The 26299-nt window shown below is 29.9% G+C and overlaps 1 protein-coding gene across 1 annotated transcript in view; it reads left to right on the forward strand.

The window, feature by feature from the left end:
• The first annotated feature begins 599 nt into the window (after positions 1-599).
• The window catches only part of LOC129960478 (aminopeptidase N-like), a 45534-nt gene continuing 19834 nt past the window's right edge, over positions 600-26299 (forward strand). Inside the window, exons 1-12 of the mRNA XM_056073943.1 lie at positions 600-1424; positions 8453-8709; positions 8798-8953; positions 9041-9152; positions 10996-11116; positions 11195-11349; positions 14220-14333; positions 18347-18475; positions 18581-18646; positions 20387-20452; positions 23144-23319; positions 23465-23550. Coding sequence (XP_055929918.1) covers positions 1026-1424; positions 8453-8709; positions 8798-8953; positions 9041-9152; positions 10996-11116; positions 11195-11349; positions 14220-14333; positions 18347-18475; positions 18581-18646; positions 20387-20452; positions 23144-23319; positions 23465-23550 — 1837 coding nt within the window. The 5' untranslated portion in view covers positions 600-1025. The remainder of the gene's footprint in view (positions 1425-8452; positions 8710-8797; positions 8954-9040; positions 9153-10995; positions 11117-11194; positions 11350-14219; positions 14334-18346; positions 18476-18580; positions 18647-20386; positions 20453-23143; positions 23320-23464; positions 23551-26299) is intronic.

A 26299-nucleotide genomic window follows, 5' to 3' on the forward strand; every position in this document is an offset into this window, starting at 1 on the left:
TTTCCTTATTTTTGTTCTTACGTTTAAAAAAATAAATCATAGTTTCAAATGATTTAAACGTAATTGGTACAAATATTTACAGTAATTATAACTGTTAAAGTGTTTCTCGGTATTAGCATATTAACTTGTCGAAGTTAAATAATTATTTGAAATATATACACCTTTTCAAAGAATTTTTTGTTGCTTTTTTCAACATGTGCGTTTAATATTCAGAAAAATTGTAATGAAATATCTATAGAAACCGTTTCGTTAGAAACAGTTGGTAGTCTTCGAAAAGATAAGTGCTTCAGACATCGGCTTACATGGGCGTCGTTAAAAAGCGCTGCCTCGCTTAAACATCCAGCTATTTATTATGGAGCAGCATTCTCTTATATACTTTTTAAATAAAATATTGCTCTAAGGCAATGCCAATTTGAGATTGACCATTTGTGATAAGGGGGAGATCAAAACAAAGTGACATCGGCCATCCAACTCAACCGGATGAACTGGTCTTGGAGTTAATGGCTCCTGACATTCACTTTCGATTTTCACAGTGGCAGAGGCGATGAAATCTAAAAAGAAGTAAATTAGATCCAGTTCCTTCTACTCTTCCTATTTTTTTCTCCTCTTAGACTTAACAAGTTTCTTTTCGTAATTGAACAGATGTCACTTTCTCCGTGAACTTGACATTAAAAGCTGAATGTAATTGGACTCATTGCAAACGAAAGTGGAGAATGTTCATTCTGAAATTCTAGATAATGCAACATTCTTGAATCATCTTTTTCTAAAATTTGAATTAAATGCTGAAGTATCTTCCTATCAGAATATATAAATCGATTTTTTACTCCACTTCGACAGCTAGCAGCCATTCGTTTATTGTACAACTAATCCGTGACAATTTCTATCAGTATATAAGTGTTTGTATCTCTGCAATGTGCGTCAGTGCCATCAGAAAAATTGCATATTCCATGTTGACAAGACCTAGAAATTAAAACAAGAATTGCCGATTGTTTTATTTTTAAATTTTTTTAGTGATATTAAGCATCATGTCCCACCTTGATGCTATTGTAATTAGTGAAGGAACTGAGAAAAATAAAAACACTGGACCGAAGAATACCTTTTTTAGGATCTTAAGGAGAGTTCAAATAGGAGTTTTAATCATCGGAACTTTACTCTTCTTGGCTTGGTGCTGTAGCTATCTCATTCATGAACCTCAAACTGAAAGTCATTCATATGCAACTGCTGAACAATTGATAGCGCTAGAAGACTGCTGTGGTTCAGGTGATAAAGCTGAACACAAGGAAAATACCGACAGTGGAATGTTGCCCGATAGTGTTGTTCCCCATCATTATAATCTGACATTACAACTCTTTATGTTTCCAAAGTACAATTTCACCACTAAAGGAAATGTGCAGATTTTGATTGAATGCATAAAAGAAACAAAGGTAAAAACCTTTCTATTTCTTTTTAAATGTCTATTGATGATAGTTTTAAAAATTGACAATTTTTCTGACAGATGTTAAGAGTATGGTTATCGTATTTCCCGTTTAATTCTAATATAATGTATCAAATTTTTTTCCCTCTTTTTTTCTTGAAGCCTTTCGAGGAAATGAAATATCAGTGTACTACAGTGTTTTTATATTACATTTATAATTTTTTAATATTTAATTAAATTTTCAGTCAAAAAAGAAAAAATTAAACTTCTACATAATGTTTGGAATTGTATTTATTTACGTTGATCAATTTAGCTAAAAACCGCTTTTTAGCCTTTAAACTAGAACAATCATTTAACCTTTCAGCTAGAAACAGTTTATTTATTTATTTATTTTAGCCTTTCAATTAAAACCAGTCTTAATATGCGTCAATGCTTCATATTTTAAACAGGGTGCGCGAATTCGATGGTTGTGATTCCTGAGCCTTGCAATGCCGAAAAAGTGACTGTACAACCTCAGAAATCTCTAATATTAAGGGGAAAAGAATGTATTAAAATGACAGCAAGTTTTCAAAAATAAGTTAAATAATCGTTATTAAAATGAATTATAAATCGTTAAGTTAATAAATCGTTAGTAAAATGAACTATTTAATCAATTTAAATTTTTTAATTGAAGCATTAAATTTACATAAAATATTAAGAAAAGCTTAAAAATTGCATACGTTGAAAAATAATTGTCTTCCTATTTTTCAAACCTAACCTATAATATAAAAATTAATCAATTCAAATTCTGATGTTTGTTTTAAATTAATATATGAATATGCGTGTGTGTGTGTGAATCTAATTATCAGCTCTATTTTTAATACAAGAATCAAATTCTTTCTTAATAGAATTTCGCATTCAAAAAAGAATCTTGTTTATTTGATCCATTTCATTTGTGGATCAACTTAGATTAGTCAGTTTGTTTAAAGTTAGGATAATAGTTAGGCACATCATTTATATTATATAGATTAGTTGGTTCTGAAAATCACTAGAATGTTACCTTGGGATGTATAGCATATAAGTGACTGCTTTCACAGATTGACACTAGTCAGCAATTTCTCCCATCAAAAGTTATACAAATCTATATAAATGAGGGTGAGATATGTAAGATAAATAACAAAAATGCTTTATTTTAAACTTAAAATTCTTATTAAAATTAATCAGTTAAAGCACGAATAGTTACAATTACGTTTCTGAGGGAAAAAAAAAACTTCTTGAGACAAAATTTTAGGAAGTAAATAATTGATTATTAAATGATCCAAAAATTATTAAAAAAAGACAGAAGTCAATGCACTGCTAAGGATGGCGTAGTGTAAGTCAAATACAAACACATTTATATAAAAAAATTACTAAATTCCATTAAATATAAGTAAGTGTTTTTTTTAATGCCAAAGAAAAGATGTAACATAATTCGTTTAAACATTAACACAAAAAAATTATTTAGTTTTATCTATTTGTTTTACAGATTAATTTAATGTATTATTATTATTATGATTGAAAAAGTTTTTTCGATACAAATATAAATAAAAACATTTCCTACTGTTAGTTTTTTGAATTTATTATAGATATAATCTTTTGAATATTTCTCAATAAAAATACAAAACATAATACACTTATTTTAAAATTTAATTACTAGAAGAAAATGATGTGACATTTTTTTCGTTTGATGAGTCTTATTAAATATTTAGTTAGATAATTATTTTAAGTCAAATTACTACAAGAAAATAGAGCAATAAAAAGGAATATGTTGAAAGCAAGATATTAAATATTATGCCAGAATCTACATTAATTTTAAATAGCTTGAAAATGTATATCTAATTTGAATTTTTTAAACAAGATAAATCCAACCATAAGCCTACTATTTATTGCATATTGTTAGATTCATATTATCATATATATATTGTTAGAACTAACAATATGCATATTATTTAAATTAATTTTTTTCTTAATTTATATTAGAAAAAACGTAGTTATGTGTGAAGGAAAAACTTTTCTCAGAGAAAATATGTAATTTCATTGTTAACTAGCTCAGAAAATAGAATTTTATACTTCTTACTGATATGAGGGAATATACAAATGCATATTAAATCTACAAAAAAAAAAAAAAATGCAATCTGTAATTGAAAATAAGATTCATCTACTCTGTTTTATCTTATTAAAATCTTGATTTATAATTCCTCCTGAAATATTCTTAGAGACATTGAAATGTTTTAGGGAATGTTTCAGATATAGTTTCGCAATAACACCTCTTTTTATTTTCTTATGAAAGTTGAATGCAAAGAAAAAGTATTATAATCGTCAAAAACACCAACTTCGCGATTTTGATGGTTTTCCACGTTTTAGACTTTTTAAAGTGTGAAACACTTTTGGAATTATTAGGGTGTCGCAAAAGTTTTTTTCTCATCGCGCTATGAATGGCTTTATCTGGCCCTGCTTGTGCAAATATGCAGGCTTATCTATTAGCTGTCTATGTCATCGGTTTCATTCATACCAGAGCTCTACTACACCCGAAGCCTGGACTACACCCCAAAAAACTTCTTTTGTCCATTTGGTGGGATTGGAAAGGCGTAGTTTTCTACGAGCTCCTTCCTAAAGGTGAAACAATACATTTTACGAAACACTGTCATCAACTGGATCAATTGAAAGCTACCATAGCAAAAAAACGGTCAGAATTAATAAACCGACGAGGCGTTGTTTTTCATCATGACAACGCGAGACCACATATTGAATTAGTCGTAAGAGAGGAGCTCTTACAATTTGATTGGGATGTTTTACCACATCCTCCATACTCTCCAGATCTCACTCCCTCTGATTATTACTTCTTTCTGACCTTAAAAAATTTTCTTCGAGATAAGCGCTTTAAATCCATCAGCGAAATAAAAGCGCACCTCAAAGATCATTTCTTGCCCTTAACACAACAATTTTGGAAAGAAAGCATAATGAGGCTTCCTGAGAGATGAAAGAAGGTGACAGAGCATATTCCTTAATTAGCTTTAGCTTTCAAATTATATTTTAATATTGGTTTTGAAAACATTTGTGACATGTTCAATTTGTGTCTATAAAATAAATAAAATATCCTGCAAAGAAGTATTCAAAGACGATAGAATTTTTTAAGTAAGTTTATATTACTCTGAAATCTCTAAGAAATATAGGATAAAAGCTGTGATCAATTATTTTGTGAAAATCATTATAACAAAAAAGATCAGTAAAATATCTATTGTAAGGACACAGCAAATATTTGAAATATCATTCACTTAATAATTCCATAAAAGATTATTTATAAATCAGTGAACATTCAAGTTGATAGTATGTATAAAGCTACAAGAAATCGCGTCATCGATCATGACATAATCCATGTTTCTACGCAATCAGAAAAGTTTCATGAAAATTAACTGTCTTTATTATATATATATATATATATATATATATATATATATATATATATATATATATATATATATATATATATATATATATATATATATATATATATATATATATATATATATATATATATATATATATATATATATAAGAGAAATAAGAAAATATATTAAAGAGAAAAGAAAATCTGCTTACTTACGGACAAAATAGTAAAAGGGAAGTCTTTCGTTTTATTGTATAAGATGTCATTTAATTTTTTATTCAGAAAACAATTTTTTTTTGTTAAGCCAATTTTACTTTAAAGAATCCATATTAAATCGAATATATTTATTGTTTGGAGAGACTGGATATGGATTTCATCCTAAGCAACATCAGTAACCAAAATCTAATTGTTTATTGAAGTTAATAGTATGTTTAAAAACAGTTAACTTGATCGTTTGTGTCTATCGAAAGAGAACTTTATAGAAGTATGTCAAAATAATGTTTAAAAAATTATAATTATAAAAAAATCAACTAGGAATAATTTAATTTGATAATTTCACATTAGTTTCGATAGTGTATTATAAATACTCATCATTAGAAAGCAATTTATTATTATGAACTATCTCTCATTTAGCAGGTTTTACTGTTTGCACTGGAAGAACACCGAAGCAATATTATCTTAATTTATTATATTGCATGCATTTCAGAAGTGAAAATTCCTATTTTTACTATTCCTATAGTTATTTTTTTTAATTAAATCAATTACATCGTCAATTTCGATTGTTGATGCTGCGATTGATATATGTTTCTAAAGACTGATGATATTCTATGTATACAAGATTTTGAATCGTATTTCTGTTTTTTAATGAAAATTTACCTGGCATTATCGGCAATTTCTTTTATTTGATGTTCTCGTTCCATTCAGACAAATAAATATTTAACATTTTATTATATTGTTGTGTATGGTTTAGCAGATTACTGTTAAATGTAATAGCAAATTTAGTCTAGTGTAACTTATTCTATCCTTATCAGATATAGTTTAAAGAACAATGGGGAATTGGATGGCTAGTAGAAACTGCTGAAGTTATATATTTTGTTAAATGATTTCTGAAATATTTAAAACTTATGAATTGATAAAAACGATTTAGAGCGAAAGTATAAAACTATCATTCGCATAAAAAAATAAAAGAACAAACTGGCAAATGTGGAATAAATTATAAGTGATTGTATTAGTAGATTAAAATAACTTAGATAATTATATATTTATTCTTAACTAGCCTGAAATTGATGTTGATTTGCATAATGTTATTTCTTTATGAGAATTGCATGGGAAAAAGAAACTTTAAAGAGTTTGTATCACTAAAAAGTTGAATTTTAGGAACTGAATCTTAATTATTCATTCTGATGTACTTCAGACTAGAGTCGTCTTTCAGAAACGAATCTTAATATGCATAATTAAATTAATGTGTTCTGCGAGAATAAGAAACATTTCATTATATTGAGTAATCCTAATTAGTTGTTTTCTTACTCACATGAGCAAAAGATGAATATTTAGTTACAGAATTTATTAATATTGCCAAACGATAATCTTTTTTAAAACATTAAAACGAAATTTCATGATTATTTTTCATTCTCTCATTACAATTTATGAAATAAGACTAGAGGACTGTATTATATGCATAGAATGCCGAATTAATATTATGTAATTGCTTTAATTACGATCCGATTAATTTTTTTTAATAATGAACTTATTTTGTACTATGTTTTAAATAAACAATCTTTAAATAAATAAATCATTTTAAATAGCATGCACAAAAGAGATAAATCTGATATTAACATTTTCTTCGCAGGCAATACAAATGATTTAACCCTTATCATGGCAAGATTGCTTTTTTGAAGAAAAGCAAAAAAAAAAAAAAATGTATATAGGTAGCTTCTTTACGCTATAAAAAACATCAAAAAATAAATAAAAAAATCTAGAATGTCATGTGTTTAGTAAAACTAAATTAAAAATTATTTTATAGTGGTAGTATATTTTTTTGAAAGTTGTATGTATGGTATACTATACAAAATGAACATAAGGGTTAAAGTAGGTATTTTTCAACTATGCACAGGTTGGTGCAACACTTAATGCCATTAAAACATTAGAGTGTTACTTCCCTCAAGTACATAATATATGGAATCTCTAAACATACTGTCGATAGTTTTACTATACACTCCTAATATATTGCCCTAAAGGTAACAGATATATTCACTTCTAATGAGAAAAAGAAAGAATAGATATCCTAATTAACGAATTTTAATGATACTCTGACGTAGAGATCTAGAAATGGTTATATTTACGAGATGAGCCTTCACATTTTTTACAACTTTTTACTAAAGAATAAAACCTTTTTCTATGAAACTGTTTGTGTGACGATTCCTAATGAGCAGGAGTTTTCATCTATTATAGGAAACGCATATGTTAAGAGAAGAGGAATGGCTTTATGTAAGCGGCATCCCCTATGCAACTGGTACATCATAAAAAATGATGCAGTTGTTTTCAAATGAATTTCGCGAGTTACGATTTATTATGATAAAAGCTATTTCCTTCCCTTAACAATTGTCAAAACCTAGTATGTAAATAACCTGAAAAACTGGGTAATAAGTTAAATAGAGGTCAAATAAGGTTAAAACAAATAATTCAAATCTATGCCATATAAGCAAATGAATCATATTTTCTTCTGGTGAAGAAGGGGGGGGGTGAAGATAGTTTTTCGTATGGTTATGTTTTAAAGATAGTGAATCCACATTTTTTAATCGGGAGAATGGCAGAACATTATTAATTTTTCACATTATTTCCATTTTATGAGTAGTACTACCCAAAAATGTCGATAGAACGACAAATCTTCAACACTTTCACACAATTCAAAGCTTATCGTATTAAATTTGTCTAGATATAAATATAGACAAGTGAGTGATACCGAAAACGCATCTATTAAAATTTTTTTTTCTAATATATAAAGGGAATTCACAAAATTCGTTGTATAGTAGAAACAGAAAAATTGTTATAATTTAAGCATTTAAAAATATCACATGTCAAAGCGTTGTGTTTGTTCACAGAACCGTATGTTTACTGTTAAAAAAATTTCTATAAACAGCGCTCAGAAGAAAAAAAAGTTAACCATAGATATAGCAAAAAATTTTACCCTTTCAGAAATCTACAAATTACTTTAAAATATCGATAAACTTTGTTTATTTATCAAAAATATTACCGAAGTATTATTCAAAACTATAGTACTTTGTGTTTTATTCTAAGGTTATGCTTACTAATAGAAATAAAGAATAGAACCACTAATATTGCGATTTGAAAAATCCCTTTCTATATTCAGCTCAGAATTCCTTGTTTTAAATACCTAGAAAACATGTAGAAAGGTGCTAAGACAATTTGTCATTTTCAGAGGAGATATGGAAGTGGCACAGTTTTCCTCTTTCTTTTATTTGTATATATAAGGTCTTTTATTTGTATGTAATTTTTGAGAAAAATTTACTTTATGTTAAACCCAATCCAAAGTTTTCTTTGACATTGCAAGTTACCATTATTAGTGTAAATTTAGTTATTTCTTTTTCACAATGAATATTTATTGTTTCTAGTTTGTCGTCCTTCATGCTCGTGACTTAACAGTGGAATCAGCTACTGTCATTCCTACAGATGAAACCATTGAAAACAATTCGTCATACAGCACCAATGTTTCTGCAGATACAGAGAGGCAACAAATTTTAATTCAGCTAGACGAAACATTAAAGCCTCGGTCAAAATATATTTTGGAAATTCCGTTTGAAGGCATCGTAAATAATATATCTGTTGGATTATATCGAAGTAGTTATTTATCTGAGAGCGGAAATACAAGGTAAGAAATTCCTTTTGAAGCCATGTTGACATTGATGTTTTCCACACAGTATGTTGTATTTTACATTATGAGGTTTTTCATCATTTAGTTGGATTGCTTCAACTCAGTTTGAGCCCAGTGATGCTAGACGGGTTTTTCCGTGTTTTGACGAGCCAGCTCTGAAAGCTACCATCCAGTTCAATCTCATTTGCCAGCAAGGTACAATTGCTTTATCCAACATGCCTCCAAGCAGTAGAGAACCGATGTAAGTTTACATTCAGGCTTGTAAATACTTTATAAGAACGTCGTGTTTGAGGCTTTGAAAGTTAATATTTAATGTGTTTTCATCCAGAGATGAAGAGTGGGAAATTGTAACATTCATGGAGACCCCACGCATGTCTACATATACGTTTTCATTCGTTGTTGGGGATATAGAGTCTTATGCAAACAAGACGGAAAAAGGTGTAAGTATAATTTTACTCCAGATTTGTTTGGCTCCTAAAAGGAATTATATTTTATTAAATTTCAAGAGGTTTAAATTTATTTTAGTATTTACCAAAGAAGCCATCTAGCGAGGGAAAAATGCTTCATTATTAAACTACATCATTTTTTAGAAATCCTATTAAATTTTAAATTAACATCTTTATTTTCAAAGCTATAAATAGAGAAACAATTTTTTAAATATTCATAATAGCTAATAAACTAATATTGTCCCGGAGAGGTAAACATTAAAATTTCATATAGTTTATATAGAAGAACTATATAAAAGTTTTTTTTTTTATTAATTTCATAGAATGATATAGTATGGGAAAAGATAGTATTTTTAAAAAATTAGAATAACGAAATCAGCATTAATTTTAATAAACTTATATCATCTGGGGAAGAAAACATTGGATTTTCGCATAAACTTCTCTTTATAAATACGTACTCTTTCACAAAATTATTTTTGCACCATAAAAAAAATAAGTATTATCGTAAAAATAATTAATTTTTTTATAATTTACGTGCTAACAAAAATTTGAATGTCGAAAGAAATATTTGATAAACAGAAAAAAAAAGATTTAAGCATAGTACTTTGAATAATTCTCAACAAGCACGTGAAAAATTGTTGTGAATTCAATGCTAATTTAGATATGAAAATTCCTCAATGAAACCAGTTTATAATTTGAAAATACCTGATTTCACATTGTTTCTTTATGAAATTAATAAAATCATGATTTTTAATTAAAACCATTTTCTGTATCCGTGTTTTTTAGGAATGTGGTGGGGTGGTACTTAGATCAACTTATTTTATCCATTCTATTCAAAGAATCTACTAACTTGTCTATAAGTTTGAAGTAAAGAATTTCGAGCAAAAGAGCTCCTGATTGAATTATGTGACTCAGTTTGTGCATGAAGAGATACGAAATTTCAAAGTCTATATAGTTCGAGTTTTAAAAAGTAAGAATGAAATATACGTCAAATTTATTATAAATTATCATATCAGCTTTGAATAAATTTATTGATTTCTCTAGAGATGAGGTTAGTACGTGTATCAAAAATTTTCAGGACTAGTTTTGTAGAGCACCGGCTAATTCAAGCATGCTATTATGTCTGCTGAAATAGTGACCTGCAGTCTTAATAAGGTTGCGTGACTCGTGACATCGCTGCCTTAACATCGGGAGACATTTGAATTTATCATCAAGAGAATACTGTTTATGGGAATCGCTTGAATTTATCATCAGGAAAGTGGTGTTTACGGAAATCATTTGAATTTGTCATCAGTGAGTGCTATTTACGGGAATAGTTTGAATTTGTTATCCAAAGAATTATTAATGGGAATCGTTTAAATTTGTCTTCAAGAGCGTGTTGTTACGTAATTTTAATTTATTAGACTACCGCATAGACGTAATTAGAAAGGAATGTTTTAATAATCCACGATGTTAACAGAGCATTGTAACTTATCAAGAGTAGTAACAAGTTATCAAGAGTATTTGTTTGCATTCTTTAGGGCAAGTTCGGTAAAAATTTCGCACTCCTATGTATATTTCAAAGGCATGTTTTGTTTAATCAATCTTGTATATTTTCAACGATTTTTTCAAACAGCCATCAGTTGACTTATAAATTCCCAAGAAATATTTCTTTTTCTGGCTCGTAAAGACGAACCTCAGCAACAACAACAATAAAAAGACAATGGAAATAATCTCTGAAATGATAAAATGGGGTACATATCTGGAAAATTATCCATTTGCGATGCATATACCTGGAGTAAATAGACAGGCTTTATACATATTTAATTTCAGGATTTTTTATTTTTTATATTTTCAGATACAAATCTGGAGTAGAAATGACATGGCTCAGTATGGCGAACTTGCTCATAATATTACTCCAGTTATTCTGAAATATTTAGAAGAATACATTGAAGTACCTTTCACGATGCCTAAATTAGGTAAAAATAATTTTAGAAAATAATACCATGAAGCATTCAAAATAAGATTCAGTTTCTACAAATTTGCTCTATTTTTAGATCTTGCGGCTGTTCCTATATTTTTGCATGCTGCAATGGAAAACTGGGGTCTTATTATATTTGAAGAATCTGCATTGTTGTACGATCCAGAAAAATCATCAACAGAGAATAAAGTATTTGTTACTTTAGTGATTGGACACGAGCTAGCTCATCAAGTAGGTATCACCTAAAGATTTAAATCTAACCTTTACCTTTCAAGTGTTTGTGCTACTTTGCATTTGTGTATATCGAGGTGTTTTTTCTTTTTTCAGAGCTAAAATAAATTAGCAAATTAAGCATATTGATAATTTTTGAAATGTCAGTAAATGACAGGTCATTTCTAAAATCAGAGATCGTAAGTTGATCGTATCTGAAATTTCACAAAACTTATAAATTCAATTAATTAAAAAATCTGTATATCAAATTTGCAAAATTTTACATTAACCAAGGATGACCAAAACTTCAGAATGAAAATCTGAACTAAAAAAAAAATCTTTTGTTAATCATGATACATTCCATATCCGCGAAATAAAGGTATCAAAGTTAGCTTGATTTAAAATAATATTCAGTTATAGAAACAACGACATAAGTGATAGTATTAATATAGCAAAGGTATTCGGAAATAACGATTTTCCCTCTAAATAGAAATTTAAAGATATATTTTCATATCTGTTTTGTTTAATTTTAATGATATGTTAGACCTGGCCTCCTTAAAAATGTGAATATTTTTATTACAACACAGTAAGAGAGTATCTATAATTTATCTTTAAACTGATTCAAAGGAGCATTCTGTTTTTCTTTACGATAATTTAAGAGTTTTTTAAAGAAATATCATGTTCAGAGGTCAGAACTATTACTTAAAATTATGCAATTTTTGCATTTATTTTCGTAAATATTATCTTTTAAGTCTGGTAGTAATAATTAAATTCGTTTCCTTTTTTTGCGACTAAAAAATGCATTCGTTGAACCCATCCTTAATCCCAATTACCTGAATCGTGATTTATGCAGATTAAGAATTCGCCTGTTTTCTTTGTATCTCGCCATTTCCGAGAGTTAATGGGTCTCAAAATATGATCTCATCATTCTTTGCATTCTGTTTGCTTATTGGCGCAGAAGTTTTCAAGCTAAATTTTTATCCTTCCTTTTTATTATAATATCGTATTTAAGGTATCTGTCTAGCTACGGACAGAAATTTTTGAAAAATCCCTCTAATGAGCTATTTCAGTTCATTTTCTGGATCAATGTGATTGCAAATAATGAAAAATTTTGATCAGGAAATTCTGTGTCAGTTGAGATTTTGTAAAATGTGTCAATTTAGGTAAAAGATAATGAAAATTCCAACAAAAAGCAAAACATTCTACAAAAAATTCTATTGTACATATTCCAATTATTTTTATACACAACACACTTACATTTAAGGTGAAAGGAATGAACTAGAATCCACGAAATATGTGTATTTTTCAAAAAAAAAAGTTATAGCTAATCGAGTATTTCTGTATTGAAAATTTCCCAAAATTTGTTGTTGAAAATTACACTAGGCAGCTCTAAAAGAAAAGTACTCAGTTCAAAGTTATATTCTAGTTCATTGCCTTTGGCACGCTAAAGGTCACATAAATGCAAAATTTCAAGGTAATATATTAATATGTTTTTAAGATATCATATTTTACGTATGAAACTTTTTACGAAATCCAAGTTTTTCAAAAAATTTATTTAAAGTTTTCATTTGTCTTGTACTAAAAATGCTTTGTAAACATAAACAATGTTCAAAAGCAGATGTAATGTCAATCCTTTCGGCATAAAAACTACTCAAAACGTATTCTAATACGCTTGAGATATAACATATTATAAAATATATTATAATTTAGGGAGGCATGTATTTGATAAAATGTTGGAAAACATTCAACTACTTCCGGTTTCGTTTTCGGCTACAGTGATTTATAAAACATCACATATATCGGTTTATATTTATCGTACAATTAAAAAAAACACAGATTTAGTAACCCAAATAAATGAGTTTTAAAATAAAACAATAAAAAATTTGCCATTTTTCACCAAAGACTGCCTTTTAAACGTAGCCAGATACCTTAAACATCAATTAAATGTTTAAAGTCAGATGGTAAATTTGTCAGAATAACTTTTAATTGAATTGTGAGCAGTTTTTTAAGATAACCTTTTTTCTGCAGATCAAAAATTTTCCGGACGGAAAGAATTAAAAGTCACAATTGAAATCCATAATTATTTTCATAATGATGATAACAATTAAAATTAATCAGAAATCGTCCAATACTTTTGTGCACAACTATTCTTTGTACATGGCTTTCCACATATTTCTCTAATATGAAAATATTTATGTCTCATATTATACTGAAGCCAACAAAATCGTCTGTGAAGAAAGTCTCTAAAACACTTTCTGGAAAGGTTATACCACTTTTACGATGATATGTAATAAAGACTAGATTCAGTGAAGAAAATTTTATCTACGCATTATTTCAGCCAAAATCACTAATTTAAAATGATAATGCTACAGGACAGGCCAAAAGTTTTTTGTCAAAAACGTCGATGCATGCATATAATCTATGATGCAGCGAATAATGCGCTTTCTAAAAATTTCCAGCTCCATCTAGGATACATTCAACTGGCGCTACAAATATATGAAATATTATACATGTATACCATACATGAAATACATACCAACAATTTCGTTGTACTCGAAATATTGTTTGTTATTCATGAGGAATCCATGATTTATTTGAAATACGTATGCTTTGTTCTTCATCATGTTTTCATATTAATGCTCTTTGGACCTTAGATAGCATTGGTGATCGCAAGTCTCAAAGTCTGTTTCCGTGCATCTGATATGCCCTCTCATTTTTCCTAACCTATTTTTCCGAGATATATTTTCGCTTCTTTAAAACAAAATACTGGTCATTTATGAGAAATTCCTTTTTCATCATTCTGTTTTTTTATTTAATTAATCTTATGAAAACATATTAATTTAAATAGTGAGTAGTAAAGGTTTGTATTACATTTTTCCCCCCATTTGTAGTGGTTTGGTAACCTCGTGACAGCATCGTGGTGGGATAATATCTGGTTGAATGAAGGCTTTGCTACTTATTATGAATATATCGCTGTCGATCAGTTGCAACCTCACTGGAATATTGTAAGTAATAATTGAATTCATTTCCTTTATTTTAGATTTTTAAAATTAATTACATTAAAAATTATGATAAAATGAATGGTAAAGTGACGCTTACCTATGAAATTGTAAAAGAATGAATGCTTAGATGATGCCTATCTGTTAGTTACAGAGTAAAAGGAAAAGTTTTAAAGTGCCTACTTATCAAAATGTAATATTAAGATAGCCTGCCTATAAGATTTTAAAGATCTTGTAGGTCGGTGGTCGGTCAGATGATATGCATGGTGGCCCGGTGTCTTTGTTTTGGTGTCGGAACTAGAGAGAGAAGTATCGATACCGGACGCTTTCAAAGATGCAGCATGCGTGTGGATCTAATATACAGGGTAATTCAGAATGAATATAGTGTTACAAATGGCTGTAACTATTTAATGAATAAGAATTTATCCATAAGATTAATACATAATGTAGACGGAACAAAATTTCCCATGCCCAAAACAGTTGAAGAACTCAAAGTACGCATTTGTAATGCTTTTGCGTCGGTGACTGCAGACAAGGTTCAGAATGTATGGCGGGAAATGGACTACCGCCTAGATATTGTTCGTGTGACCAAGGGTAGTCACATAGAACATCTTTGACGTATGTATACAAAATATTGAAGTTCCGTCTACATTATGTGTTAATCTTATTGATAAATTCTTTTTCATTAAATAGTTATAGCCGTTTGTAATCGCTATATTCATTTTGAATTACCATGTACAGGTAAATACATCGAGATTAAACGCGTGGTATGAAAATTTTGAGAGTTGATTAGGCTCAGATGTCACCCTTGCCATCCGACTACTATTTAGAATTTAATGATGCATTGATCTATTTTTATAGTTTGCAATTCCTTATAGTAAAAAAGAAAAAACAGTTGAAATAACTCATCAAAAGTTAAATTATGAAAAATATAATCTAAATGCCTTTTCGAGAGTTTTCAGAACTGACTTTAATTTCTGTTTGATGAAATTTTTACCATAAAAATAATATTTCATTGATAAAGAAGATTTTCAAACCAAGCATCTATTTTTCTTATTTTTCAGATATTCTAAAAAGAATTTTCATGAAACATTTTTTTTTATGTAACAATAATAATTATTAAATAAGGTTTTAAAATCTAAACAACATATAATAAGTGATATGATGAAATTTCAAATCATTAGTACTTATGAATCTTTTTTTATATCAACATTAATTAGTGAGATCAAATTAGTATATCCCAGGTGTATTTAAGGAAAAGGAGATAAATATAAAGCACATGTTTAATTTTTCTAAAACTCAATGTACATGGAATGAATAAAAGTATGCAATTTCAGATTTATGTTTAACAAATTTTGAGGCTTATTTTTTTATTAACACTTATTCTTAATAACAGCTGAAAGGTCCAGTGAAAAGTTATAGAATGTAAAAATGAAATTGAAAAAGAAACAAAAAGCATATAAGAATGACGTATGTTCCGTATTATTGTGCATTAAGACAATATATAGATTTTTCTTAGTATATTTGCTGTTGTTTATGCATCAAATTATAAAAAAATTCATATTTGGAGAGTTTTTAAAGTGTAGAATCTGTAGTTGCTATTGACAAATTTGAAGATAATATGACGATAAATATAAAGACTGTCACTTATACGGAGAGTAATTTATATGCTTTTAAAGTGAACACAATTCTAAATCAAATGATCCATTCTATTTGATTTTAACATTAATAGATAGCAAAAAATTGTTTGATTTTTTTTGGAAACCATTTAAAAAAAACATTTGTTTTAGTTTTGTTATGTTGATGTCGCGTTTTGAAGTAACACGTGGGCTATTTTGTGATGTAAGTTTGATCTGCAATCAGATAACGAGACAGGCAATTGAGATAACTCCATCGCTAAACTTCCGCGAAAAATGTTTGTCCCATGATGTCAGTTTTACTATTCATTAGGCTTTAGTGGAATCGGGTTTCGAACGTGGAATCTTTCTGTTCCATATTTAAGAACCTTCTAGATAAGTAAGAATTATCTTCAGCTTCTTCCCATTTTTTTTTCTACTCGAAAGGGTTAACTTATAATCTTAAAATCAGTGATAATTTGTTGAATGTTAATTTTAGAATTTCAAAATTTGACCACCTCTCATGCTGTTAACCTAATTTATATTAGATGCATGATGCTAATCTATTATTTTAAAAATTGATTTTAATACCATTGAAGAAGAAGTTTCATTGATTCTAATACGATTTAATTTATAAAAGAAATTAAGATCTGGTAGTTTGTGTGCTAAGTAATATAAAAGAAACTAAACAGAGAAGTTAAGCTGAAGAGATTAAAAACCAGTTATTGAAACCTTAGAATAATTATTCTGATGAAATTTGCGTAGAAATGAATTTGTTTGAACATCAAGAGAAATAAACTTTCTGTTTCAATACAAATAGATTCAATGGAGATGATATTGCTCTCATATTCAATAGCTGAGGTACAAACTGATATTAATTATACACTGTGGATGTTATGAAATAATAATTCGAACAACAAAATTAATAGTTTAGTTTAGTTATATTAACGTCCTGTTTTAAAGCAAAACTAGAGCTATTTTGGGACGGACCTCACAATTTTGAGCCACGGTCAGATGACGAGGACGACGCCTGAGCTGATACCCCCTCTCCAACCTTCCACGTCACACCAGCGGGAAGCGTTCGATTCTGACGGATTTAGCGTGCACTAAACCCGCTTACACCTCGGTTCTTCGGTGGAACCTGGAGCCCTCTGGTTCCGAAGCCGAGACCTTACCGCTAGGCCACCGCGGTCCATCAAAGTTAATAATAATGATAAATGATATTAAAAAAAGAAATATATATTTTATCTTAAGGAAAGAAATATATATTATCTCGCGTATAAAAAAAATATATTTTTAAAATTCTGATATAGAGAAAGAAAATTGCATTGGAAAATTGGAAAAAAGTAAGCCATGATAAACAATAATTTCTATACAAAATCTCATCAATTGTTACAAAATAGTGTCGCTATAAACGATTGAATTTGACTAAAGTAGGTATATTTTGGTCAGAAAATGAATTTTCTTTTTTGGAAATTTAGTTAAGTGGACATTTTTTTTTATTAGAATGGTTGTGAAGTAGTAATTACAATGAATTATTTAATATATTCGAATCCCAGTCTGTTTATAGTCTTAAAAATTTGGAAACAAAGAGAGTTGTTGTATTGTTGTGACTTATGGCACTTTACAAGCCCGCTGACGACCAAAGAGAGTAGATTATCGTATTTGAATTTCGATTTCTGTATTAAAGGGATAAAGATAAAAAAAATAACTAGTTTTAATAGAAATCTTCTGAGCTGTGTAGCTTAAAAGATGCGAATATAATAATAATTTTCGTTATTTATTTTAAATGCAGGCGAGAAAGAATATTTTCATTCTAAAAATATTGTATTTATCTGTGGTCTGATTACATGTAAAATGCACAGAAGTGGCAACTAGTAAAGGACAATTTTCTGAGATTTCTTTAAAACAAATTGTCAGATATAATTTGTATAGTTTTATTAATAGCTCACTAGAGGAATAGTAGATTAAGGCACGACTGAGGAACGTGAATCGAGAAAAAAAAATTATGGGCTCTAACTCCTGTCCGTGCTCTTAGTCAGCATTCTTCAAAAATTAGAAAACTGGTGTGCCCTTTCAAGCAAAATACAGATGTGAGTCAATTTCCCCTAAAAGTTTTTAAAAAAAATAACCGATCTCCATACATAGGAGTTAAATAAAACTTTTATCTAACATGCTAACTAGGTGTTCCATTGTTGCCTTGTTGAAAATAGAAGAGATTACAGTCTCGCTTTATTATGAGTACTTGATTCATTGATCTGATTATTAATATTAAAAAAATGAGATTATTACCCTACTAGGGCTTTCTAAATAATATCATTTTTAGTAAAGTGCTTTGAAATAAGCAATTGAATGCATATCATTAATGTATACTACAATCCCATTTCCATTAAAACTTTTTAGATGCACGTTTTCATTGCTACAATTTATGAAGTTATGGAAACCGACAGCATGTCATCAACTCGAGCCATGGGATCACCTGTCCACCCTGATGAAGTGCTTGCATCTTTCGATGAGATTTCTTATCTTAAGGTACTAGTTTTGTAGAAACGAAAGAAATTTTGTAGGAACTAAATATTTAATTACGGAAACAAAATTATTTTTTAACTTTATTTTTAAAACTGTTTATATTTTTAGGGTGGAGCTATTGTAAGAATGCTGCAGCATTTTATTGGGGTAGAAAGCTTTAGGATAGGATTAAAGGTAAGACAGAATCGATTTTCCAAAACCTTGGATGACTCAAATTCTTTTTTAAGAGAGTAGTTATGTTCTAATGTTGGGCTGTACAGATTGGAAGCTTATTATTTAAGCAACTTCATCTTTAAATAATTTCCGAAATATTAATTGTACGCACCTTCTGAATGAGGGATTGTTGGTATTGCATCATAAGTTTGCAGATCGATGAATATAAGCATTGCAAGTACCTATTGGTGTGAGATGCATTTTGCAGATATTCATAATTCTTTCTGTGTTGGAAATGTATAACCGTGCTGATATTATTGAATGCTATCAGTGGATTCATGAAATTTATTCTACCGAGCACGTGCAATGAAATTCCAATCGAAAATGTTCCGCAAAGGGACATTATTTGCACTGAACTGCCTAAAAAGCACAAGATGCTTTACAGTAATGCGACGATATTGTAGAGCATTCAGAATATCAATGTCCCGAAAAGTTGTTCTTATTTGGCTAAGTGTCTAAAAAGCACAAAATGCTCTACAGTAGTGCTACGATATTGTAGAGCATTCAGAATATTAAACAACATCATAAAAATACTACACAAGGTTTCTGTGCTAATAGAAAGAGTTTGATCGACGGAAAAATTATCATAAACATATGGCTGGAACTCTGACTTACTGATAGGACATTTTCAAAGAAATAAAGAGCATTCAAATTGAGCATATGTGAGAAAGGTAAATTTTGTGCATTTCGCTACAGTACCCTAATGTGTATTATCAAGTTTGGCTTATAACTGCATGCAATAAACACTTCTTGTGTCCAACTGATTTATGTTCATCCAGTAATTTAGAACATTTTTTTCTGATTGAATCTTATTATAAAGATAAGATAAAGTGTGTTTAAACTGAATACAAAATAATAAAAGACAAAATTTTAGAAATACTTATTTGTTCTCTTTTATCACCAATTGCTTCATATTAATTTGAGAAATCATAAGTACTCATATTTAACTGCATCTCAAAGAAAAAAAAAAATTAATGAAGTGCTGAACCAGTAACTAGTTGGCAAAGACTCCAACTGATCAGTAGAAAAATTCATGTTCGTATCTAGGCGCGTTCTTTGCAAAGAATGTTTATGATATAGGCTGAATGAGGTGCTAGATGTGGTCTTCATTGTTTTTCTGGGCTTGTAACACCTGCTTGATGGTTTTCCTGGAATGTAACAAAGGTTTGTGTGTGTATGGGGGGGGCACATTTAAATGTTTGATACTAAAAATATGTCAGGTTATACTTTTTTTTGTTGTTACTTAAGTCTTCTGTATTTGCTGTCCCCAAAGCATTAATAATCAGCCCTTCCATTTTTTAAAAAGTTGCATTGACATGACTAAAAAAGTTTTCTTATTTAGAAATTCCTCTTGACTTGAATGATTTAAACAGTTTTTATCAATTTCTTTAATTAATTGGAATTATTTACTAATATCTCCGGTAAAATTAAAACAAGAAACTGCTGATAAATTGGAAAAGTATTTTTTTTTGTACATTTTTGAAAACGACCAAAAAATTAAGTTACTTGGATTTATGACGTATTAGATTAAATTAATGAAGAGCTTTATTGGAAATTTTATTATATTAGACATGTGAAAATTTTATTATATTAGACATGTAAAAATTTTATTATATTAGACATGTAAAAATTTTATTATATTAGACATGTGAAAATTCTATTATATTAGACATGTGAAAAGTTTATATTTACTTTTTTCAGAATTACTTATGGAGATATTCCCACAAAAGTGCCACAGAATTCGATTTATGGCAAAATTTAAATTTGGTAAGCATTGCTCATTTTGTTTCTTGCTATTTTAAAACTTAAAAAAATGTGAAAACCTTATCTATCCAGTCCTTAAATTACCCCTTTTTAAATATTTTCGTCCTGTGATCAGAATAATGGAGACATCCTTTCATAGCACGCCAGTCCTCCTTTACTTTTGATTAAAGACAACATTCTCTCGGTTTATACTCAACAAAGTGGTTCTGATATACTTTTTAAGGAATACTATACAAGGTGTTTACACATTTTTAGAACGATCTCGGAACCGATTAATGAATGTTTAAAATGTAAAGATTATTTTTTCAAATTTTCTATCTGATACCATTTTTTCTAGACTATAAATATGAGAAGAGCTTTTCGCAAAATTTCCAGGTGTAATCGATTTTTATTCTCTTCTACTACTTTCTAGAGTCCATCAGTCGTTGCGGGTTTGTGCTAGATAAAGTTCTTTTCAACAGATCAAAGTAGACTGTGAGAGGTTTTAAAATGGTTTTTGAATATCGGAAATATATTTAATTTAGCCAATACAATTGATCATATAATATTGGACATCAAATAGATTGAGATGCTGCATTCTGTAGTTGGTAATATTATTTTTAGAATAGACATGGTATAACATGCTGAAGGAAAACATATTGAACTCATTCGATGTTATTATAAATGATTTTGTTGGTTTATAAATGAAAGAAGTGAAGCTGTAAAGAATAGATTCTAAGCTATGAAATCAATAAGCTAGATGAAAATGTGCATAAATTTATTAAATGTTAAAATTTATATGTAACTGTTAAAAACAATTTGTAAGTCAATATGCCCATTATACTTTATGCATAAAATGAATGATTTTATGCATTATAATGCATAAAATATATATTTTTTAATTTTTAACCAAATTTTGCTGTTCAAAATCAATCTGCTGAACCACTTTTGCAGTTGGTTCAGGTAAATAGATAACAGTTTTTTCTTTGTAAATAGAGGGCCGCGGTGGCGTGGTGGTAAGGTCTCGGCTCTTGCTCCATAGGGTTTCAGGTTCGAGACCCGAAGAACCGTCATGTAAGGGGGGCTGTTGCACGTTAAATCCGTCAAGGCCAAACGTCCTCCCGCTGGTGTGGCGTGGTCTGGAGAGGGGGGTGCCAGCTCAGGTGTCGTCCTCGTCATCTGACGGCGGTTCAAAATTACGAGGTCCGTCCCAAAATAGCCCTAGTGTTGCTAAAAACGAGACGTTAATATAACTAACTATCTTTGTAAATAGATTTCCTGTAGTTTAAATTGAATGCGTTAGAAATAGTAAAGCTTTTGTTCCAGTATATTTTTATAAATGAACTCTAAACACTCATATATTAGTTATGACCACCCTGTATTTCAATAAAACAACCCTTAAGCACCTGAGCTGGCACCCCATCTCCAAGCCTCCACGCCACACCAGCGAGAGGACGTTTGGCCCCGACGGATTTCCCGTGCACCAGCCCCGTTCACACGACAGTTTTTCGGTGGAATTAGGTCCCGAACCTTAAACCCTCCGGTTTCGAAGCCGAGACATGGCCACCGCGGCCCTTATCTTTAAGAAAGAGGGGTCTGTAAAAGTTTGCACCATACTTAAACATTATGATACTTGGGGATGGGATGATCATTGATTCGAACTCAACTTTTGTGAACATCCCCCGTTTGCATAGGTTTAGGGCACATTAAATTTGTCATGGGTGAAGATCTTTACATTGGTATAACTTAGAAATTTGGAACGTGGGGGTCATACTCATCATATGATTACGTTATGAATTTTTTTTATTCCTAAAACACCCTCGTATAGTTAAAAAATGAGATGTTAATCTAACTGTATGAAACCAAATACTTTACAAGTTCTCCTACAGTTAAAATATGTCCTGTGAGTTTGGATTTACTTCGCAAAGCATCAAAATTATATTGAATTACATTTAACCATATTGTTGCATTTCTATTTTTATAGGTAATCTATGCCAGTCATTTTTTATTTATTTATTTCATCATTATTTTCCTTATTAAGTGAGGAATTTTTATTCAACAAATGTTCTCTTAATATCCGAAATTCTATTGCACAATTAGACCAAAAACATCAGTTCTTTCATGGGCGAGGGTTCATGTTAATAAATGAAGTATCACTAATATTTTGGCCATTAATGTATCGCCTTCGAAACTTTTTATTTCTTTACTTCCTTCTATAAACTATAATCAAACCTCTTTAAACTGTGGCCATCTCGGTTATAGCAGAAGTGACATTTTAACCCCTTAGAGGGAGAAGCATCTTTAAAACTAGTGAACGAGACAATGTCGTAACTATAGAGGTGCAGTACCAGCAAAATGCTAGACACAGATCTTTTTTTTTTTTGGTCCCGACCTAAGATGTAACATTTGCATATGGACACTATTATTGTCTTATCTTCCAAGATTGTAAGGTAGGTCTTATCCTTCAAGTCTACATGATGGTTCTTCTCTTATCATATGAAGAGAGTTCTATACTGTCTAGTTATGTCATAAAATGATAAGTGTGTTTATGCATTCGGTAGAAAGTCTTAAGTAACTAAAACCTGTGTTAATCGAAGCTGCTCATATATGCAATAACTTTTTTCATTTGCTTTCTGACGTGGCCTAACCACACTAATGAAAATAAATTTTGTAAATTATTTTGGTAAAAATAATTATATATTTTTCTCATTCTAGTGGAACAGAAACAGACATGGAATAAAGCAGGTCATGATCACGTGGACCCAGCAATCTGGTTATCCAGTGGTAAGGTTTGAGCGGGATTATGAAAACAGAACCGTATTACTTTCACAGAGACCTTTCACAATTTATTTAGACGATATAGAAGAAACTACAGAAACAGAGGATGAAAGGTAAGATGCTAATACTAAGCATAGTTAAAAATAGTAGTCAGAATATTTAATTGATAAAAAATACTCCAGAGAATCAAAATCAATTATTAAATATAGTTGATGATAAATATATTGCATATTCGATTATTTTAAATGTTTATTTCAGAGTTTGGTCTATACCCGTGACATTTACTCATGGCTCAGAACTGGATTGGTCCACTAAGACAGATTTTTGGTTGACTAATAAATCAGGTGAATACTTTAACGATAACTATTTTGGTTTAAATATTGTATCGTATTGCTTTTGGGTAAAATTTTGAGTTTTTTCGATACATTTTTGCTTTGAATGGAATAATTTCAAGGACAAAAACTGAAAATATGAATTGAATGCCTGGCAAAAATAGTGAATTCGAAACAACATTACGTAGGCTTAAAAAAGAATTTTTATTACCTTATTAACTATTTTTTTTTATTTAAATAGCGTCAAACATTTTTATACCTTTCTTTCCATAAAAAAAGAAAGAAAAAATTCTGATGCAAAAAGAATAACTTCAGTTGCTAGCGACAAAAAGAAAATTCTGTGTCATTTAAAGATAGCATCTATCTAAAACTGAATTTCCTAAATGCGGATCTATAAATTTGTTTGAAAAAACGTAGAAATGCAATAGGCGATATATGAATCGGTAAGAGTGTTTAATTCGGCGCTTTAATATTAATCGTTAAAGTTTTGTTTTTCTAAAGTTTTTAGAAAAAATTAATTAATTTTTAATTTGAGTTATTATTATTTTCACTGTAAAGTAGGCTTCAAACGCTTGAAGATTTTCTTTTCATCTGAGATATGAAGTGAGAAATTAATCTCTAAAAGAAAACTTTACGCTACGGGAACCACAAGTGATAGACAATATCAGAAAACAAATCCATGATAAACCAGCTGGAATGATCTCCCGAATCTTTCTCACATACTCTTTAATAAATGTACTTGTGTATTATTAATCGTAGCCACTAGCGAACAAATCCATGATAAACCAGCTGGAATGATCTCCCGAATCTTTCTCACATACTCTTTAATAAATGTACTTGTGTATTATTAATCGTAGCCACTAGCGAACAAATCCATGATAAACCAGCTGGAATGATCTCCCGAATCTTTCTCACATACTCTTTAATAAATGTACTTGTGTATTATTAATCGTAGCCACTAGCGAACAAATCCATGATAAACCAGCTGGAATGATCTCCCGAATCTTTCTCACATACTCTTTAATAAATGTACTTGTGTATTATTAATCGTAGCCACTAGCGAACAAATCCATGATAAACCAGCTGGAATGATCTCCCGAATCTTTCTCACATACTCTTTAATAAATGTACTTGTGTATTATTAATCGTAGCCACTAGCGAACAAATCCATGATAAACCAGCTGGAAGGATCTCCCGAATCTTTCTCACATACTCTTTAATAAATGTACTTGTGTATTATTAATCGTAGCCACTAGCGAACAAATCCATGATAAACCAGCTGGAATGATCTCCCGAATCTTTCTCACATACTCTTTAATAAATGTACTTGTGTATTATTAATCGTAGCCACTAGCGAACAAATCCATGATAAACCAGCTGGAATGATCTCCCGAATCTTTCTCACATACTCTTTAATAAATGTACTTGTGTATTATTAATCGTAGCCACTAGCGAACAAATCCATGATAAACCAGCTGGAATGATCTCCCGAATCTTTCTCACATACTCTTTAATAAATGTACTTGTGTATTATTAATCGTAGCCACTAGCGAACAAATCCATGATAAACCAGCTGGAATGATCTCCCGAATCTTTCTCACATACTCTTTAATAAATGTACTTGTGTATTATTAATCGTAGCCACTAGCGAACAAATCCATGATAAACCAGCTGGAATGATCTCCCGAATCTTTCTCACATACTCTTTAATAAATGTACTTGTGTATTATTAATCGTAGCCACTAGCGAACAAATCCATGATAAACCAGCTGGAATGATCTCCCGAATCTTTCTCACATACTCTTTAATAAATGTACTTGTGTATTATTAATCGTAGCCACTAGCGAACAAATCCATGATAAACCAGCTGGAATGATCTCCCGAATCTTTCTCACATACTCTTTAATAAATGTACTTGTGTATTATTAATCGTAGCCACTAGCGAACAAATCCATGATAAACCAGCTGGAATGATCTCCCGAATCTTTCTCACATACTCTTTAATAAATGTACTTGTGTATTATTAATCGTAGCCACTAGCGAACAAATCCATGATAAACCAGCTGGAATGATCTCCCGAATCTTTCTCACATACTCTTTAATAAATGTACTTGTGTATTATTAATCGTAGCCACTAGCGAACAATAGTTACGAACGAGCCTATAAGAGTGCGATTTATGGCGACTAATCGCTGGAATGCGGTTAATTAAAAAGTACCAGAAAAACCAGCTGTGCATTTTGAATGCCCTTCTATCCGACAGTTTAAAGTCAAAATTTGAAGCAGAATTACAATTGTAGTCACAGTTTACATTACCAAATTTCATTTATTTAAGTCATTGCGTTTGGATGCTTATGATAATACAGATCGACAGACTGTCAACATCTTGATGAATTTGATTTAAATTGGATGCATATCTACAGTTTAAATGTTAAATCTGTGCACCAAATGCTATCCATCTACTTCCCTTCGTTTTGTAGTTATCATATTAACTTATATTCGGACAGCTGGGCAGACAGATTTCCTCTGAATGGATTTGGTTTAAAAGTTTGAAAATAAATTAAAGTAGAGAGCGTTTACCAAATTTCATTCACCTAGCTCCAAACGTATAAGAGTTATCTTGTTCACAGACAGACAAGCATGATGCCAAAATGGTGTTTTTCAGACGCAGGGTGGTCTGGAACTTGGAGATTCGTCAAAATCTAGAATTCGAACTTTTGACGATTACAGTATTATCTCTTTGTACTTTTCGTATACAAGAAA

Source organism: Argiope bruennichi, chromosome X2, assembly GCF_947563725.1.
Source record: "Argiope bruennichi chromosome X2, qqArgBrue1.1, whole genome shotgun sequence".
Classification (NCBI taxonomy): domain Eukaryota; kingdom Metazoa; phylum Arthropoda; class Arachnida; order Araneae; family Araneidae; genus Argiope; species Argiope bruennichi.